This window comes from Sarcophilus harrisii, chromosome 2, assembly GCF_902635505.1.
Source record: "Sarcophilus harrisii chromosome 2, mSarHar1.11, whole genome shotgun sequence".
In the NCBI taxonomy this organism is placed as follows: domain Eukaryota; kingdom Metazoa; phylum Chordata; class Mammalia; order Dasyuromorphia; family Dasyuridae; genus Sarcophilus; species Sarcophilus harrisii.
In genome coordinates this window covers 479,485,197-479,505,639 of record NC_045427.1, presented here as the reverse complement: position 1 = coordinate 479,505,639, position 20,443 = coordinate 479,485,197, and the positions used below count along the sequence as shown (strand labels likewise).

Here is a 20,443-nt window from a genome sequence, read left to right as displayed (position 1 = left end):
AGGACAGTAAGAAAGTACCACTTCCGGCCTAAGAGTATGGCGGCGCCCAGCGGAGGGCCCCATTTCCTGTCACTAGTTACGTCACTTCCGGCGTTCTCCGGGGACTGAAAGCAAGCATGGGGTCCTTGGAACGGAGTGGTCTGCATGGACTCTTCGCGGTCTACAAGCCACCTGGATTGCACTGGAAACATCTGCGGGACACCGTGGAGTTTAAGCTCCTGAAGGGTGAACAGCTTCGTTCCCTGGCCCTTGTTCTCCCCCCTGTTCCCTTTCCTCTTCTCCACGGCCGGCTCTGTGCACTGACTTCTCTTAATGCTGCGAACACTTAGTCAGAGGCGGCCTCTCTATGGTCAGACTGGCTGTGTGGTCTTGGATAAGTCACTCCCCTCTCCAAAACGAGCCCTAATGCACTAGGTCAGAGCTTCTTAAATGTGGTTCGTGACCGGATCTGGTGTCATGTAACTGAATGTGGGGGTCACAAAAAAAAATAGTAAAAGAAATAATAATAAAACAGCAAAAAGTTAAAAAAATTAAAAACAGTAAAAAGCATTAGTAAAAAATAGTAAAAGTAACATGTTCCCTCAAGATTTAATTATTTCTGTAAAAATAAGCAATTTTCTCGTGTGCCAAATAATTATTTTTAAATAAATTTCTTTATGATTTATTATCAGTAAATGTTTAATTTTTTATATATCCAGGGTCCTGTAAAATTTTTTTGCGTGAAAAAGGGTTGAAAGTGGGAAAAGTTTCCGAAGCCCTGGTCTAGATGATCTCCTCATCATCCTCTTTTTGGCTGAGGCAATTGGGGTGAAGTGACTTGCCCAGGGTCACACAGCTAGGAAGTGTTTAGGGTCTTGAGGCTGGATTTGAACTCAGGTCCACTGCGCCACCTAGCTGCCTCCCCCCTACCTCCTCCTTTAGCATTCTCCCCAGCCCACCTTCTCCATGTGACTGGACCCCTCCTTCTTGGATTGATTTATAGTAGCCTGTTCTTTCTCATTATAATAAGTATGTTTTGTGCCTGCCATATAGTAAATCCTTTAAAATAATAATGATAGGTTTTTATTTTTCAAAATACATGCAAAGATAGTTTTCTTTGTTTCAAATTTTTCTTCTGCGTCCTCTCCCCCAGACAGCAAGTAATCTAATATGCTTGTAGATGTGCAATTCTTCTAAATGGTAAACTCTTAATAGTGTAATCTGTCTATAATTTCCTGGTTCCTTCCCCCTACCAAGGCCCTCTCCCCTCCTCAAGCAAGATTTCCCTTATTGCCTTCTCCCCAGGGCCCTAGATTTTAGTATTTTAGATTTTAGAACTGTAGAATAGCAGACATCTGATAAACCAATCTCCCCATCCCCTCTTTTAGAGACTAGGAAACCATTCCACAGGGCTTTCTTCATGCTTCTTCCCTTAGAACTAACATTTATATAAGCTGCTTTAAAGTTTGCAAGTCACTTTACATAGATCTCATTTAGTTCTGACAACACTGTTGTCCTCTTAATGCAGATGAGGAAACTGGAAGGCAGAGATTAAGTGACTTGCCCAGGATCATACAACTAGTAAGTGTCTAATGGAGGATGCGGAATTAAGGCTTTGGACTCCAAGGCAACCATTCTGGCTCCTGGACACTTAGGTTGTTTATGATCCTCTGGCTTCTGCCATTGAGAACTATTCTTGGCCTCTAAATTAGACTGCTGGGCTTTTAAAGGTCATCTCGATTCCATTTCCCTCATTTTACCAGGAAAACAGGTACCTAATATTAGAAATGTCTTGGGCAAGGTTAAAAGAATAGCCCCAGGCCCAGAACTAATTCTTAAAATCCAAACTGTGTCATCTTTTAATTTTCCTCTATTGCCCCATACTATCTATTCATCTTGCAGGTCTTAACTCAAAGAAACAATATACCCCTAAAGAGCACATCAGATTCCTGCTTGCCCCCAAGGAAGGAAGTGAAAGGGGAGAACTAACCCTCATAGCCAAAAATGTTCCAGCCCTTTCTGAACACTCATTAGGTAAGATGTTTTGGGGATCGTTAGAGGGATTGCCTCCATAAAGCAGGCAGGGGATGCAATTCAATGCAATGCAACAAGTATTTAAGTGCCTACCAAGAAACTATGCGTATGTTTTTTTTGGGGTGGGGTGGGGTGGGGAGGGAGAGGCCTGGACTTTTAATTATTTGTTTTAAAAAAAAACTTGTGAATTCCAAATTCTCGACCTCCTTTATGCTTCTCCCGCACCCATTAAAAAGACAAGCAATGTAGCAATTATGCATATGAAGACTGTAACAGTTATTGGTGAAAAGAATTTTTGAAAATAAAAGTTTCTGCCCTCAAGGAACTCACATCCTAAGCCAGTTCTTAATCTTTTTTTGTGTCTTGGATTCCTTTGGCATCTGGTGAAACTGATAGAACACATCTCAGAAGAGGTTTTTGTTTTTGGAGATTTTCTCAGTGTTATTTTGTTTTCCACATTCAATTCTATAAGATTTTATGTTTCAAATTTTTTCTGTCTCCTTCCCCCACTATCCTCCTCCTCAAGGCAGCAAGCAATCCGATATAGGTTTAATATGTACAGTCCTTCTAAACATTTCCATATTTGTTGTATTGTGCAAGAAAAACCAGATCAAAAGAGAAAAAACATGAGAAAGAAAAAGAAAAAAAAAGACAAAAACACTATACTGTAATCCACATTCAGTCTTCATAGTGCTCTCTCTGGTTGAGGATGGCATTTTCCATTCTTACTCTATTGGAATTGTCCTAGATCAAGGCATTGCTGAAAAGAGCTAAGTCTATCATAGCTATTTATCACATAAACATTTTTAAATGCATAAAATGGGATCACAAAGGAAACACTTATATTAAAATTAATTTGTAGTTTTTTCCCATTCAAGTTCATGGATCCCCTAAAATCTCTCCTTTTTACGGACCTCAGGTCAAGAGCCCTTGTTCTAATGGGAGAGACAACATGTACATGTATGCTTATACATTTTATATGTACAAGGTAGTATAGGGAAGAAGGGTACAACAGGTGAGGCTGTTGAAGAAGGACAGTGTAGAAGGTAGCACTTGAATTGAGTCTTCAAGATGCCTAAGGAATCTTAAGAGGCTGAGGTAATCATAGAGTGAATCTCAGAGAGTGCACTGGGTAGGGGACTTGAGGGTTTGAAGGTGGGGAACAGCCAATTAAAAGTACAGAAATGGAAGGTAAGAGTACTGTGGATATGGCCAGTATGGCAGGGTCATAGAGTATGTATGTGGGGGGAAGGGATAATAAAGAACCATGTGAGCTTATTGAGTGTGAGAGTGGAAGTAAGAGGGTCAGAATGTTTATTGAGTGTGTATGGGGGCGGTAACAGGGTCAGAACTGCACCCTAGGAAAGTACATTTATTGGTTGCACAGGAGATTAGTTGGAGTAGATCTAGAGACCAACATTATTTTAGTAGTGCAGGTGAGAGGCAATGAAATTATGAGCTAGGATAGGGGTCTTGTGAATGGAGAGAAGGGCAGTAAAAGAAAGACAAGAAAACAGATGATAAGATTGGGTAACTGATTGGATGTATGAGATGAGTGAAAGAAAGCAGTCTGTGTCCTTAAGTGACAAAGGATGGTGGAGGTAGGTATCTGCAGCAGGAACAGAGAAATGGTGGAGAAAGTTATGGTTGGAGCTGGGATGGGGGAAAGGAAAATAGTTCTAAAAACCATTACATTGAATTCCCAATCCCTATATTTATGCACACCTGCATTTTTGATTTCCTTCACAAGCTAATTGTACAATAATTCAGAGTCTGATTCTTTTTGTACAGCAATAATGTTTTGGTCAAATATACTTATTGTGTATCTAATTTATATTTTAATATATTTAACATCTACTGGTCATCCTGCCATCTAGGGGAGGGGGTGGGGGGGTAAGAGGTGAAAAATTGGAACAAGAGGTTTGGCAATTGTTAATGCTGTAAAGTTACCCATGTATATATCCTGTAAATAAAAGGCTATTAAATTAAAAAAAAAAAAAAAAAAAAAAAAAAAAAAAAAAAAAGGAAAATAGTTCTATTTTAGGCTTTCTGAGTTTGAGATGCTGAGTTCAAAGTATGTACTATTTAGCTGGTGATCCAGGAAAGAAATTAGGGCTAGATATATACTTTTGGCCGTGATCTGCACTAATCATACAAGTGTAGGGTGAATAAAGAAAAGTGCCCTTTTCTTTATTTGCCCTAAAGAAAAGGACTGAAGCTCCAGGGTTTACCCACAGTTGAGGGTGGGGTGGAAGCCAGGATGAAGATCCAGCAAAGGAGACTGAGAAGGAAGGGCCAGAAGGGTAGGAGGAGAACCCTGAAAGAGCTGTGTCTTAGAACATTAAGAGATGTAGCTCCAGAGAAAAGGTCGTTAGATTTGGCAATTAGGAGACTACTTGTAACTTTGGAGAGAACTGTTTCAATTGAGTGATGAGGTAAGAAATCAGATTGCATAGGGTGTAGAAGAGAATGGGAGGAAGAAAAAAAAAAGGAAGAGAATGAGAGGAGAGAAGTTGGAAATGCCAAGTGTAGAGGGCTTTTTCAAGAAGTTTGATTGAGAAAGGGAGGAGGAGGAGGAGGAGGAATGGGGATGGTAGGATCTGGTGAATATTTCTTAAGGATGGAGAAGATTTGACATGTTTATATCCAGCAAGGTCAGAACAGGTAGGGAGAAATAAAAGGTTAAAGAGAGTTGGAGGTGAGAATGGGAATAATCTGCTTGAAAAGATGAGAGGGGATGGAATCAGGTGTATCTAGAGAGTTGTTGGCAAAAAGCTGGGGATGATTGCAAGCACTGGGCAATTTCCTAACTAATGCTTCCTATAATTATGGGCCAGTATATATATTGCATATGTTTATAAATAGGGCAAAAGGTTAGAACAGTATCTTTGGGAGCCAATTAGGGATGAATACCAATGCATAATGATAAGGGGAAAATACCTTGTATTAATGGCTCAATTGAGATTAAATACTACAAATTTATAGTGTATACATGGTTTCAGGAATACCATATCATTATCCAAGACTAGAATAATGGAATAAATTGTTGGAGGATGATTGCCAAGGATTGTGGGATAAGGAAGAGGCAAACTCTCAGATTTATAGCTACAAGGGATTTTAGATGTACCCTTGGTCTATAGGTTAAGAAACGGATACCCAGAGATATAAAAGTGACTTACTGTTAGGGTATGCTGAAAGTAAATGGTAAAGTTTAGTATTTGAACTAAGATCTTATAACTTTGAATCTGTTGATCTACCTCTTTGCTGCCCCAAGATAAGTAAATAGGAAATAAGCAAAATAAATGCACAGGAAAATCCTGATGATGTCAGATCATTTATTCTGGGCCTACTGGCTACTTCTATAGCGTTCTCCTCATCCTCTAGAAAAGTGGTTGGCAAACTACTGTCTGCGGGACAAATTTGGTCCACTACCTCTTTTTGGATGGCTTGTGAGCTAAAAATAAAAAGCCATTTTTAAATTATAAAATCATTTTTAGCCAAGCAGAAACAGACAGGGCAGTAGCTTGCCAATTCCTGGTTGGAGGTATAATCATTGCATATCCTGCTTTATCATTTCTCTGATGAAAAACTCAATTGCCCTGGAGGGTAGGTCCAGGGACACTTATTAAGGTGGGTCTGGACATGGAACTAGGTGCCCTTACTTCATATTTTCAGTCTTCTCAGAGCCTTGCAATCATGGGGACAAACCTTGCAATCATGGGGACAAATGACAGGGTTTATGTCATCCCTTATTAGAAGTATTTACTCTATGAGGTCAGAGTTAGTCTGAGAATCTTTTATGCACAAGGAAAATCCTTTTGAGTATATTTTTTCTTTCCTATCTGTGCTTAGAAGCAATCATAGCTCAATTTCATCCATTGGCTCAAGGAAATGATTATATCTTCAGGGAAAAGAAAGCGGGATTTTCATGACCAGTACTAATGGGATATATAATCCAGAACTGGTTCTGGTTTGGATTTCTTTGGAGCAAAGTATTTCAAACAAAAAAGTCTTGATAACCAGTCACTGACTGAAGTTGACTGAAAAATTGGAGGAAAACCTTACACGATCCCACCCCTATCTCAAACCCAGTCCTATTTCCAGAATTCTCAGTGATTTCTGAAGAGTTCTTTTTTTTTTTCTGGGGTCCCAGAAATGCTACTGTTACATTAATCCAGGAACTTCACATATCTCATCTCTTTCCAGTGAGAGGGCCAAAATACACCAGCATGAAGGTGGGCGTTGGGCACCTACTGGATGTCAAGTCATCTGGAGTGCTTGGTAGGCAGAGCTGGCATGTCTTGGGATGTGTGGGAGAGGAAGATGGCTTCTTGGAGGGTGGGATTAACAAGCGATAACTGTCCGAAGGAGGAGGGGAAGGATAAAAGAGAATGTCCTTACCAACCCCCATCAAAGGAGTGTGAAATTTTGTGTCAAGGCCAAAAGAAGTTGCTCTTAGAATCTTTCCTACAGTCATTCCTTGTTCCTTGCTCTGCTATTCTAATTCCTTTGCCTGACCCTCTCTTGACCCAAGTCTTTGATATGTTAGGGTAGAAGTTATAGGCTAATGAGGGTAGTTAAAACTTTTGGATTTGTCCTGGGACCAGGAATCAGGAAGTACATGATCACATTTAGGATGTATGAGCATGTGGTTCTTGTCCTGTCAATAGGCACTTGGATGTATATGTCATCAGAAAGCACAGTGTCCTGGTTCAGAGGGACAAGAGCCAGCTGGCAGCTGTCTCAGTGCTGTTTGTGGCCGAGGAGTCAGTGACCACATCCTCTAGATGGGTCCAGTAATAGTCAGTCCTTTGTATTTTTTTCCTGTATTTCTCCCAACCCCCACTCTCCAGTTAGATTCAGGCTGGACAGATATAATCTCATTTTGCTGTGCTTTTTTTTTTTTTTAATTAATAGTATTTTATTTTTTCAAATACATGCAAAGATATTTTTCAATATTCACCTTTTCAAAACTTGTGTTCCAAATTTTTCTCCCTCTCCTCCCTTGCTGTCCTTTTTCTTTACATGACAGATTAGGAGAAATTTTCTCCTTCAACCAGATCAAAAAACTGAGGCCAGAACTTGTCCAGAAAAATCCTAAGCCAGAATCTTAAATGCTTATTACCCTTCTGTGATAGGACAGGACAATAGGGTTAAGAAAAAAGGTCTGTAAATCAAGGCAGGATCGGAGCAAGAACCACTGGTGTGATAGCTTAGGCATCTACTGGACAGTGATTCTAATGTGAAAACTCCTAGGCTTGAAGGGAGCTCTGTAACTGAACTGTCAAATTGGTATCTTTTAGTGCTCGGTGTGGGACGTGGAAACAAGCTGCTCACAGACATCTACAATGCCCATCTCACCAAGGTACTTGCTGTGGGTGCGTAGCTCTAGTGATTAGCTAAGTGATCTCCAATGAATCATTTAATGAGTCTCAGTTTCTTCATTTGTAAAATGGGTGGGGATCATAATTCCTGTTTTACTGAACTTCATATATTTGTTATGAAAATCTGCAAAAGCTTTGGATTGTGAAATTCCTTGTGAAGTACAAGGGTTCAAAGGTAAGGGCTTATTATTTTTATTATTTTTCTTCCCCAAGGTACTTCAGGCTATAACACCTGAATGGGTCTCATAACCTCTCACCTACACCTGGAATCTGGAAGAAAGGAATTCAACCAGCTTCTGGTGGGGGGAAGAGGAGTGAGGGAGAGAATTAATTAATTAACATTTATTAAGTACCTGTAGTGTGAAAGGCCAGGTGTTTGGTATTGTAAGAACAGCAAAAGAACAGAAGACATAGTCCCTGCCCTTAAGAATCTTAAAGTCATTCATTTATTCATTCAGAAAATACTTAGTCATCACCTGCATGTGTATTTACATGAGAAGGCACATGTATTTACATAGAGTTAAGTAATATCGAAAAAGATATTGCAAGACAGCACTGGGTATGTGGGATTCATTTTAGTCCATTGAATAGAACAGAGAGGCCCTGATGAAGTTCAGAGCAGGGAGGGAGAGGTCACTATGTATTAGGAAGGGTTCATGGAATGAAGTGTATTAACCTGGGGTATAAATTTAGAAAAGAGGTCATTTAAGGCCAAAGCAGGAGGGGAAATTGGACCCTGAAAGTATGGAGGATCACTGTACAATATGTTTAGGGGACCAAACATTGTAAGCCAATTTGCTAAGAGGAGAGAATTTACGAAAATGAACATCAAGAGATAATACTGGTTTTTGTTTTATGTTAATAGTATTTTATTTTTTCTAATTAGGTATAAAGATAGTTTTAAACATTCATTTTTGTGAAATTTGAGTTCAAAATTTTTTTTCTTTCCTTTACCCTACAGCCCCAAGATAGCAATCAATCTGATATAAGTTATACATGTGCAATCATTTGTTAACATATTTCCATATTAGTCACATTGGGAAAGAAAAAATCAGAACTTTTTTAAAATGAGAAAACATTTTGATGAGAAAGGAAAAAATAAAGCAAAACAAAAGGTGAAAATACTATGCTTTCATCCACATTCAGCTTCCATAGTTCATTCTCTGATTGCAGATGACATTTTCTACCCTAAATCTATTAGAATTGTCTTAGATCACTGTATTGCTGAGAAGACCTAAGTTTATCATACTTGATCATCACACAGTCTTTTTGTTACTGTGAACAATGGAATCCTGATTTCTACTGATTTCACTTTGTATTCATGTAAGTCTTTCCAGGCCTCTCTGAAATCATCCTGCTGATTGTTTCTTATAGAACAATAATATTCCATAACTTTCATATACCATAACTTATTCAGACATTCTCTCACTGATGAACATCCATTCAGTTTCCAGTTCCTTGCTACAAAAAGAGCTGCTAGAAACATTTTTACACATGTGAGTCCTTTTGCCTCTTTTTTGATCTCTTTAGGAAACAGACCCAGCAGTGGCAGCACTGCTGAATCAACAAATCACAGTTTTATAGTCCTTTGGGCATAGTTTCAAATTGGTCTCCAGAATGGCTAGATTAATTCACAACTCCACCAACAATGTATCAGTTTTCCTACATCCCCTCCAATATTTGTCATTATCTTTTCCTGTCATATTTGCCAATCTGATAGATATGAGATGGTACCTCAGAGTTATTTTAATTTGCATTTTTTTAGTCAGTAGTGATTTGGAGCATTTTTTCATATGACTATAGATAGTTTTAATTTCATCTGGAAAGTGTCTGTTCATATCCTTTGACTATTTATCAATTAGGGAATTGCTTGTATTCTTATAAATTTGACTCAATTTTCCATAATTTAAAAATGAGATCTTTATGTGAAACACTGACTATAAAAATTGTTTCCCAGCTTTTGGCTTCCTTTGTAATCTTGATTGCATTGGTTTTGTTTGTGCAAAATCTTTTTAATTTAATGTAATTAAAATTATCCATTTTGCATGTCATAATACTCTCTATTTTTTGTTTGACCATAAATTCCTCCCTTCTCCAAAGATCTGATAGATAAACTTTCCCTGATTTGTTTATAGTATCATCTTTATGTCTTAAGTCATGAACCCATTTCAACTTTATCTTGGTGTAGGGGATAAAACTGCTTTGAACCAAATTTTGGAAGGTTTTGAATGCCAGGCTTAACCATGGGAGAGGGCTACCTATTTTATTTTCATAGCGCTTAGCTCTCTTTGTAGCCTGGATTTTATTCCCTTCATAAGAGTTGTGCTCCTTAAAAACTAAATCCCAACAAGGAGGTAGAAATATTCCAAAAAGAAATAAATGGTCAGAAATAAAGAAGACATACTTTTGAGGGAAGGGACTGCCTGTTATATACTGCTCTATACCTAGCAAACTGGGTACATTTGATGTATATATGGTATATTTGATGGACTGCTTCACTGTCTCAAACTGTGGGTGAATAATAAATTTGGGGTGATAGGCTTTGCTGTCACTTGATTTTGTGGAATTTAGTCAGCAAGGTAGTGGCCATCTGGTAGTGATCACAGTGATGCTCCAGAGTTGCAATGTTCAGCTAAGCTGCTTCTGTGGGGTTCAGCTGAAAGAATGAGAAAATTGATGCTCCCCATCTCTCTTCTCTTCAAGGATTACACAGTTCGTGGGCTCCTGGGCAAAGCCACAGATGACTTCTCAGATGAAGGAAGACTGATTGAAAAGACAACTTATGGTAAGTGCATATGAAAGCCCAGGGAACAGGGAATAAATATTCTTGGAGCTGTTAATTGTGTGAAATTTCTAGTCCTTCTCCAAAGGTTTTGACTTTAAAGTTTCTTTGCTAACATTCAGTAGAAGAGTATGGGTTTTCAGTAAGATAGAGAAAATACCACTGAATTTAGGATCCAAGGACCTAAGCTAAGCTGCTTCTGTGGGGTTCAGTTGAAAGAATGAGAAAATTGATGCTCCCCATCTGCCTAACTCTTGTATTTACTACCTGTGTGACTTTGACCAAGCCATCTAAAACCTCACTGGGTCTTATTTTTCTTATGTTTAAACTGGGGGAGCTGGACTAAATCTCTTCTGGCTCTAAAAGTCTTTCATCCTGGTATCCCTGTTTAGTCTTCAGGACACTGCCAATAGCTTTGGCAAAAGTTAAGGAAGCAGATTTTGCTTCAATATAAAATAAGCAAGAATTCCTTGACAGTGAAACGGGATGCTTTATGAGTTTTGTATCCCTCAAAATGTTTAAGTGGGAGATGGAAATCCATCTTCTGATTCTTTCAATGACCTTGTAGCTGTCTGCACTCCTAAGGTCTACTGTTACTTTAAGATTCTAGGAATCTGAAGTGCTTTTGTTTATTCCTCCTAGCAGGTCTGCTCCTCAACCAAAATTCTGCCTGCATTCTTGTATTCTAGGCAGACTACTCTTGACTTCCTCGGTGGTTTACCTTTGGGCAGTGACAGCAGATATATTTGTCCCCAATTAGTTCCCCAGTGGCCTGAGGCTCATATATTGCCAGAACCTTTTATGTGAAGGTACAGGACAAGGACAGATCAAACTGTGGGCTCTCCCACATCGTGTTAATTCTGATGAAATTAGACTAAAATGAATTTTAAAAGGAAGAGAAATCACATTAGAGAAACATGGAGCCTAAGGAAGCATGTGGGTGGAATTTGAATAGTTTTACTCATTTACCTTGGTGATTATGACAGTTTAGTAGAGGGGGTGGGGGTGAGAGGGACACAGGTAAATATTCAGTAGGCCTTTTTCAGCTTCAGCTGGAGAACCCTTCCTCTGCTGGCTAATGCTCTGCTTCACAAAGCTATCATTCCACTTGCCCTGAGGGAGAGGGAAGAAAGACACCATTAAGTACTAGGGTCCCGGCTCCCAATGGGTGAGCTATGTGGTAAGGTGTGAGCATCCTAAGATGTGCCAGAGGGCTGCTGTGGGTACAGCAGAGTCTGTTTGTTGCTGAGGCCCAATCTCAGTGGATGCAGGCCCACTCAGAGGTTGGAGAGAGAAATAGGAGGAATTAGAGAAGCTATAGAGATTTGGGCTGTGTGGGATGAGGGCAGCTTCCCCTTGCCCCATGCCATGCAGGTGATTCTGCTCTAATTCCCAGATCATGTGACCCCAGAGAAGCTCAGCAGAATCCTGGCAGTCATCCAAGGCTCCCATCAGAAGGCAATGGTAATGTAAGTGTCAAGACTGGACTGCCTGCTGTCACCCCTTCCCACTGGAGGTGATCAATGAGAGACTGGAATCCAGTCTATCACCAGTACCCATGCTGTCTTGGCTGTGGTTCTTGTCGTGAGATGTCTTTCCTGTCTATTTTCCATAGCATCTAGGGAAGATACCCAGATATTTGCCAAATTTCTCATGTTGCCATTCCCAGAACTTGTCCACTTTCCTCCAGGTCTGGCATTCCTGGTCTTCTTACTCAACAGATCCTGCTTCATTTTTCTGAAAAAGTTTAGGTGTTTTTGTTATTTGGTGGGATTCTCCCTCGTTTTCTTGAAAAAGGACTTCTTTTTAAAAATTTTAATAGTTTTTATTCTGAGTTTAAAAAGTTTTCATATACCAAAACCACAAAAAAGATTTCATATGAGACCATGAATCTCCTTTTCATACCACAATTGTCCTACTTGTCTGTACTTCCTTCTGTTCTCTTTTGTGCACTGGAAAAAGAATGGCAATGTTGTCAGCCTTTTTTCTTGCTTCACTACTGCTGCCCCCTCTTTTGTCCAAACCCACCTTCCAAATGAAAAGCGAGAAAGAAAAAAAAACATTTCACAACAGGTGAGTATAGTCAGGCAAAAGGAAAGCACAGTGGTGATGTATATATTGTACTTCATCTTGTTTCTTCTCAGTCAGCATGTATGTAATATACTCCACCCTAGGTCCTCTGGAAACTTTGTTGATCATTGATTGTTCATAGTCTTGAATTTCAGAGTTTGTTTGTTTTTTAACACCATTTCTGTTCTTGTATAAATTGTTTTCTAGACTTCCTTTCTTAGATTGTCTCATATTTATAATCAAGCTCATCTTCTCCTTATTCTTCTGAGACCTTCCTTTTTTGGTTGTTATCTTGTATATTTCATCACTTCCTTTCCATTAACGTCTTCCCTTCTGTCTATATACAAGGTTAGATAATCCATGTTTTAAACAGAAACAACAAATCCTCTCAACCTCATTACTCACTTGAGTTCCCTTTATCATTACCTTCTCTACTTCACTCATTCCTTTTCTAATATTTGTAAGCAGTCCCCACTACTGTTCTTTGCAAAGTGAAGCAGGTGCACACTTGTTTGGTTTGCTACCAGGGAGGTTAAAGACAGTGGATCTCTTGAATTTGGGAGTTCTGGATTGCTCTTAGCTGTTCGCTAAGCTGGTCAAGTGTCCACAGTAAGTCCAGTATTACTATGGTGAGATCCATGGAGCAGGGGGATACTGAGAAAATAGCTGGTCAGAGCTCCTATTCCTATTAAAGTAGGATCTAATTGCCCAATCCTGGGCAAGATGGGGAGACCCAATTACCAGTTACCTTCTTAACAAATTTTTTAGCTCTCAACTTCCTTAATTTCTTTGTAGCACTCTTACTCCCTTCTTTCTTTTAATTTTATAGTGTTCCTTGGATCTACACGTTCTGATTTTTTAACCTTTCTGGCTTCTACATTTGTCATCTTTCTGATTTACAACCAAAGACATTATACCAAGATTCTGTTATTTCCTCCTCTTTCTCCATTTTTTCTCCCTTTGCCATCTCATCTATTCCTGTGGCTTTAATGATCCCTTCTCTACAGTTGGCTCCCAAATCATATATCCACTAGATGTCCTGCCAACATCTTAGACTTAAGTCCAAAATAAAACTACTTGTCTTCCCTTCATCCCAAATTAGTTTTACTCTCTGACTTCCTATTTTGACTAATGGCATCATCACTATTAATGTATCTCTCTTTTTTTGAATTATAACTTTTTGTTGACAGAACATATGACAGAAATTACCACAGGTAATTTCTTACATTATCCCTTGCACTCACTTCTGTTCCAACTTTTCCTTTCCCTCCCTCCACCCTCTCGCCTAGGTGGCTGGCAGTCTTATACATGTTAAATGTTATAGTATATCCTAGATACAATATATGTGTGCAGAACTGAACAGTTCTCTTGTTGCCCAAGAAGATAAACAGAAGGTAAAAATAACCTGGGGAAAAAAACAAAAATGCAAGTAATCCACATTCATTTCCCAGTGTTCCTTCTCTAGGTGTAGCTGATTCTGTCCATCATTGACTATCAATGTATCTTGACATTTTGGGAGTCAGATGACTTCTCCCTCAACTCTCACATCAAATTAGTTTCAAGTCCTGTAGTCTAGTTCTTGCAACTTTTAGTTGTTAGCCCTTTCATGAAATTTTTTGTATATATATGCATACAGATGTATGCATCCCTTTCACAAGAAGGTAAGCTCTGTGAGGACAGTGGGGTTTCCTTTATTTTTTTATTTTTTGTCTTTGTCATTATACATAGTATACACTTAATAAATGTTCATTGAATTTCGTTCTGTTGTCTCATCTCATTTCTTTTCCTTTATGACCAGAATTCTGTATTATTGCAACAAGATCATAATTGATCTTTCAGCTTCTCCTAGATCTGATTCCTGTTCATAAAATACCATATTGATCATCCCCAAAGGCTGCTCGAAAACTCTCATTGGTTCCTCATTGCCTATGACAAAGATATCAAACTCAAAATAAAAAAAACACAAATTAATATCATTTATGTTTATTTTGTGAAACAGTTTACAAACACATTTAATCTGGTTTGAGATGCTCAAGGCATTTGTCAGGAGTTTGATCTATCAATGTTCTATAGGAAAAGCCAAGAATTCTCAGTATTCTGAGAATAAAAGTAATCCTGGGTATGAAGATTTAAAATATTTCCTAAAAAAATAAAATTTAGGAAATATTTTTATACTTCCATATAGTATGCCTTCAAACTACCTTTTCAACCATATCTCCCATTACTTCTTTTGCCAAGCTGAAATATTTTCTGTTCCTTAAATGACCATACCATGTCTCTTGTCTTTGCTCATTATTCTTTATTCTTGACTGCCCTCCTAGCCAATCTATTCTTTCTTTTTTTTTTTTTTTTTTTTTTTGCTGATGCAGTTGGGGTCACATGACTTGCCCAGGGTCAAACAGTTGGGAAGTGTTAAGTGTCTGAGGTCAGATTTGAACTCAGGTCCTCCTGACTTCAGGGCTGATGCTCTATCCACTGCGCCACCTAGCTGCTCCCTAATCTATTCTTTAAAGCCCAAGTCAAAGGCTACCTTTTTTGAAGCCTTTCCTGATTTTTCTCCAGCCAGATGTGATCTCTCCCTCTATAGGATCATATTTCATAAGATGTGTGTATGTCTTCTATGTCATCCTAGATTATATTTTATCTTGTATTCTTTGTGGCCTCATCTATTCCCCCATTAGATTATCGGCGCTCCAAGGACAAGGTTTTGTCTTTATTTGTGTATCCTCAAAAGTACCTTGTAGTTGCTCAGTAAATTTTTATTGAATTGAATCTACTTGGCCCTTCATTACATTAAAGTATTTTTGGTTAGGCAAAAGGGAAAGGGACATCTTTCAAGAGAACCCCATTTGGAGTTAGGAATGCAAGACATATCACCTTTATTTCCAAACTCTTATTATGATGTGGTCAGTGAAAATTGTTATCTTCTTCCCTAGGTATTCCAATCTTGACCTGAAGACTCAAGAGGCCTATGAAATGGCTGTGAAAGGATTAATCCGGCCCATGGACAAGAGTCCAATGCTGATTACAGGAATCCGATGTCTCAAATTTGCTCCTCCTGAATTCCTTTTAGGTAGGATTTGGGACTGTGGATAACCTGCTCAGCCTGAGAGCAGGAGGATGATAGGCCTTGACTCCCATGTAGGTAACCCTGGGGGAAAGCTGGCAGGCAGTTCTCAGTCCTCCTGGCAGTACCTTCCTTTCTGAAAACCCCAGATGGTCTGAGCAGAGGAGGCCTCCCGACATCATCTTGTGCTGTGGCAGCTTACTCAGGCTCTTAGGGCCTCCAGCTTCTTCCTAGCCTTGGCGCCAGGACTTTGCCAGATAACAGACCTCAGAGAACAAGTGCTCTCCTGTCTCGTGCCAGATCACTCTTTGATGCAGAATCCTAGCGAGCAAAGGTTATATTGAGAGGCATGTTCCCAGGGTTGGTTGGCATCTTTTGTTATAAAAGCTTCCCCAGTGAATTTCTTTCACTCTGACTTTGCTCAGTTCCCTTTCCTCCTGCTCCCTCTTATGGATTGCTTTTCCTCTTCCTTGCTTCCTGCACTCACATGCTTCCTTACACTCCTTTCTCTGTGCAGAGATTCAGTGCATGCATGAGACCCAGCAGCTGCTCCGTCGAGTGGTGCACGAGATCGGATTGGAACTGAAATCGTCTGCCGTCTGTACCCAGGTGCGGCGGACCCGAGATGGGGTCTTCACTCTGGAGGATGCCCTCCTGCGGACACAGTGGAACATTCACAACATTCAGACATCGATCCAAAAAGCAGCCCCTCGAGTAGAGGCGGAGCTTGAAAAAAGCCAGACCATAGCATTGGACCATCCAGACCCTGTGGGACAATCTGTTTCCTAACATCCAGGTCACAAATTTTCCCCATGTGCTAGGCAGAATGAGGCACACAGCCTTAGGAAAGAACAGCAGGGGAGGGTGCTGGATGGTGTGGGAGTTGGCAAATAACTGGATTGCAGGATTGAGAATCAGGACCTGACTGAGGTTAGAGTTCACTGCCAGGAGGAAGACTTGGGACACTTTAAAAATCATCCTTGTGTATTCAGTAAATAAAAGGTCCTGCCCCCTGGCTTTGGTATAAGGAATGACTTGGTCTTAGTCTAGTGAACATAGCTGAGAAGAGAGCTTAGAGGGCTTCTGAATCAGCATCCTTGGCAGCTTTGTTGATTCTGGCAGAATCTGGCCAAAGTCAGTAGAGAGGTGGAGATTTCAGGAAAAAGTGGTGAGAAGAGGGAGATGGCAAAGGAGGAGGAATTGATAATTCTTGAGTACTTAAGTTTTGAGAGGATCCCTTCTGTCTTGAGAGGGAGGAATCAGGAGGAACTAAGGATTCTATGAAGAATTCGGAGCATTTAATAGCTGGGATTATTATGGGTTTTGTTACAGAGAGGGTTGAAATCAAATAGAAACCAGGTCTGTCTCTTCCCTTCTTCCTTGACTCCTAAATCTCTAGGTAGCTTAGTTGTGGGGGAAGGAACACTGGATTTTTGGTCAGAAAACCCGAGTTTGAACCCTAGGTTTGCCAGATGACCATGGCCAACTCACCTCACCTTTCTGAGCCTTCTTTGGTACACATTTTTACCACACAGTTATTAAGAGGATAAAATGAAACTATGTATAAAGAATTCTGTAAATTTTACAGTCCTGTAAGAGGGTCAGGTGCTGGTGGATCTTTGAGTGAAAGGCTGAGCAGGACCTTTTTATAACCCTGTTCCAGAGATGTGCTTTTGGGCTGAACTTAAGAAAGGCTGGGTGGGGCTCATCTGTTTTTCTGGGATGGGACTAGTTGTGAGGTGAAGAGAAAGGTGATTGCAGAGCATGTTGTATGTTACCTAATAACCTAGAGATTGGGGACTAGAAAACCTTGCTGAAGGGATTTGGTGATTCTAATTTTTCTTCTGCCTTCTTTCTTCAGCCTCCCTCTCCCTGACCCCACCCCTCCAGATTATTGTATATATTGGTGTCAGAGACTGGTTTAGACCATCAGAGCTTCTAGAACCCTAGTCTTATAGGAAGGTATAGGCTATGCTTAGTAATAGGTCATAATAAATAGTAATTGCTGATAAACTTAAAGCATCAGCTCCACCCATCATTACTCATACCATCCTGGTCCCCTACAGAAGGTATCCACCCCTTTTGTTAAGCAAACCAAGGCTTTTGGCATGTTCTACTTCCAACAAATACAAATTCCCATAAAATCCAAATCAAATCAGATACTGCCTTTCTGCCTTGATTCTCTCTATTCAACTTGGGCTCAGGGATGGGTTAGAAGTATTCATTTCTACTCTCTTTTCCTCATTTCTATTCTTAGATTTTTCAGTCAAAACTTTTTTTTTTTTTTTTTTAAGTATCTACCATTCATCCACTCCTACACGTTTATAGAATGCTTTCTGTGTATGAGCACTTGACTAGACTGTAGGTAATGTTCATATAAGGCACTTCTTAGAGCTTACAGTGTAGTGGGGGTAGGAGTAGAATAAAATATATACATTTAATACAATTTCATATATGAAAAGTATAGTAAGAGAAGTACCAAGTATTGATTTCATTGGAATGAAATAATCATTTCAGGATACTTTTTATGCTTTGCACTGTGCTGTTTTAATTATGTAAGAAACATGAGCAGAGTCTTAGTTTTTGACACATAGTTGTTTACTTGCTTGTTTACTTCACAAATAACCTCAGGCCCTTTTCCCCTTCTGACTATGCTTTAGTTCATTTTTTTTCTTCAGTTACTCTCCACCCTAATTTTGGCTCCTAAGGTATTTTTTTCTGGCTCAGTTTTTATGGATGTTTTATAAATGCTTATTAACTTAAGTCCCATATACAGAAAACAAGAACCCCCAGGGCCTACAATTTGCAAAGCATTCACACAAAGTAGTTATATCCTCCATGCATATTTTCTGGTACTCTTATCAAAATCTTTTTTCCTAGCCCTTTAGCTAGGTAGTAGTTGCTACATTTCACCCAAGGAAAGCAATGAAGGATAGCAAGGAGCTCTCCCCTATCTGTAGTGACAGCAAGGTCACACGGAAGTGGTTTCAATGTCCACAGGTAGGATTGATATTAGTCATCCCTAAGAATTTCCTGTTTGTGTTGTGAGACAATCTGTCATTGGGATCTTCCCAATTGAGGATATCCAATGAGGGAGCATCCTCACAGGATCTGGTTAAGAATACCAACTGTTGGATAGTTAGAGGGAAGCACGGTGTTGGATCTCTCAGTTCCTTTCTGCCTAAGGTTTCTGCATGTAGTAATACATGTTGGTGTCAGTTACCTTTCCCTGTGCACTCTGGAAAAAACAGCTTGGTCAGAAAACCTGTTCTCTAGTCACTTGTTAGTCATAAAACTGTGGACAAATATGAATGAGTACTGGTTTTCTCATTTATAAAATGGAGGTAATAAATATATACTTTATATCTTATTGTGATGATCAAAGGATATAATGTATGAATGTATGTGAATATATGTGATTACATATATAACAGTATAAGGTTGATATCATTAACATTTGAAAGAGCTGGGTACTCTGAGGAGTCTCAGTGGCTAAACTCAGCTCCTTTGTGAAGTTAGATTTTCTAAATGCCATTGGAAGCAAACAGTCCTATTCCTTACCCTAATAAACCAGCTGGACAGGTTTGCTTTTTTTTTTTTTTTTTTTGTAAGGTGAATAAAGAAGCCAGGAAACAACCTAAGTCACCTGTAACAGTGAGCATATTTCCTCATTCAAAATTTAAGGATTAGAGAAAGATTGAAGTGACTATTTACAAAAAGAAAATTTTTCATTTATAGTTGATTCAAATTGGATGTTAATTTTAAAATGAGCAAATTTGCTGTTTAAGAATAAAGTTGTGTTTAATTTGTGATAGTCTGAGAATGTTTAACTTGTATGGAAAGCAAGCATTCTATAAAACTTAAGGTACTATAAAATTGTGAACTTTAAATGAACATCCCCTGTGTCCAAGGTCATCATATATAACTTGGAGGAATGAACCCAAGCACTTCATCTGTAGTCTCTTGAGATTTCTAAAATGTATTTACTTTGAACTCCTGTTCAAAAAAAAATGTTTTTTACATTTTTAAAGTTTCTACCAAGTTCTGTTTTTTTCATCAGAAATATTTGGATGTCATATTTCATTTAAAAGTCCATTTTCTCCCTAGAGAATTATACTCTTTTTTCCTAGTTATGAGCTTACTTTATGCCTTTTAGATTATGGTATTCCAAACTCTTTTCTCATTTGTTATAGTAGCTGCCAAATCTTGTGTGTCCTGTGACTTCTAGATACTTGAACTTTCCTTCTACATGCTTCCAGTATTTCTTTTTTTTTCTTCTTTTTAACCTGGAAATGGACTTCTGGCTTACATTTGTGGAAATTTTCATTTTGGGATGTCTTTCAGGTGACCAGTAGGATTCTTTATATTTTAACTTTGCCTTCCAGTTCTAATACAAGAATCTTAAGGACAAAGGTCAGGAAAAGATCCTCTGCTTATTCCACTTTTATAGACTGGAAGAAAAAGTTGACTGTCAAGTCAGAAGTTTTTGAGAATGCTAAGCATAGTAATTTGGATGTCTGAAAGATGGGGCAGATGATTAGGTTGAAGTATGAACCTACTCCTGACTAATCTTTTGACCTTCCAGTATCTAGATGCCTAGCATGTTATGGAAGTATAAATTTTCTCTTCTGGACAATGATGACTTAACTAGTCAAAATCTTTTCTATGGAGGAATGCTGTGCTAATTACATGGATGACTATTTTGATTTGTAATTTTAACCTTTTGCCTGGTTCACTGCTCCCACCCACCCTCCAGGGTTTCTGCATCCTTGTTAACCCTTGACACAGACTGGCCAGCAGAAAACATTTGAGTCAGGCAGCTTCCTCACAATGCTCTTTGAAGATTCTAGATCTGAAAACTTCACCCTGAACCTCTTCCAGACCTGAACATTAAGGAAAGTTTACATAGGGCTTTGCTTTATGAGTCTTCACTCACTATTTTAAAGGGCAGCTAGTCAAATCAAAAAAATGGATTGAGTTGGTCCCAGATATGCCTTACCACTGACACATATTGGCATTATAACCCTCAGCAATTACAATCTCTTTACTCTAGGTAATTTCTAAAACAAGGAAGTTGCAAAGGGAAAACAAGATGTAGTCCCCATTCTTTTGCTTCTTTAGGAACAT

General features: G+C 39.0%; 1 protein-coding gene across 2 annotated transcripts; it reads left to right on the top strand.

The window, feature by feature from the left end:
• The first annotated feature begins 41 nt into the window (after window positions 1-41).
• On the top strand, window positions 42-19,125 carry TRUB2 (TruB pseudouridine synthase family member 2). 2 transcript variants are annotated; one of them, XM_031954734.1, is made up of 8 exons: window positions 42-225; window positions 1,882-2,013; window positions 6,220-6,294; window positions 7,317-7,378; window positions 10,101-10,182; window positions 11,576-11,648; window positions 15,186-15,322; window positions 15,834-19,125. In XM_031954734.1, the coding sequence occupies exons 1-8, from the start codon at window positions 117-119 to the stop codon at window positions 16,103-16,105; spliced, it is 942 nt and encodes a 313-aa protein (XP_031810594.1). In that variant the 5' UTR covers window positions 42-116; the 3' UTR covers window positions 16,106-19,125. The 2 variants fall into 2 exon arrangements, with proteins under 2 accessions (XP_031810594.1, XP_031810595.1); XM_031954735.1 differs by lacking the exon at window positions 6,220-6,294.
• The last annotated feature ends 1,318 nt before the right edge of the window (window positions 19,126-20,443 follow it).

Bases quoted from the DNA above. Each gene is read 5' to 3' on its own strand.
- TRUB2 (XM_031954734.1), top strand. From the start codon at position 117: ATGGGGTCCTTGGAACGGAGTGGTCTGCATGGACTCTTCGCGGTCTAC. The intron at 6,295-7,316 runs GTAGGCAGAGCT...GGTATCTTTTAG, and splicing joins CAAGTCATCTGGAGTGCTTG to TGCTCGGTGTGGGACGTGGA. The intron at 11,649-15,185 runs GTAAGTGTCAAG...CTTCTTCCCTAG, and splicing joins CATCAGAAGGCAATGGTAAT to GTATTCCAATCTTGACCTGA.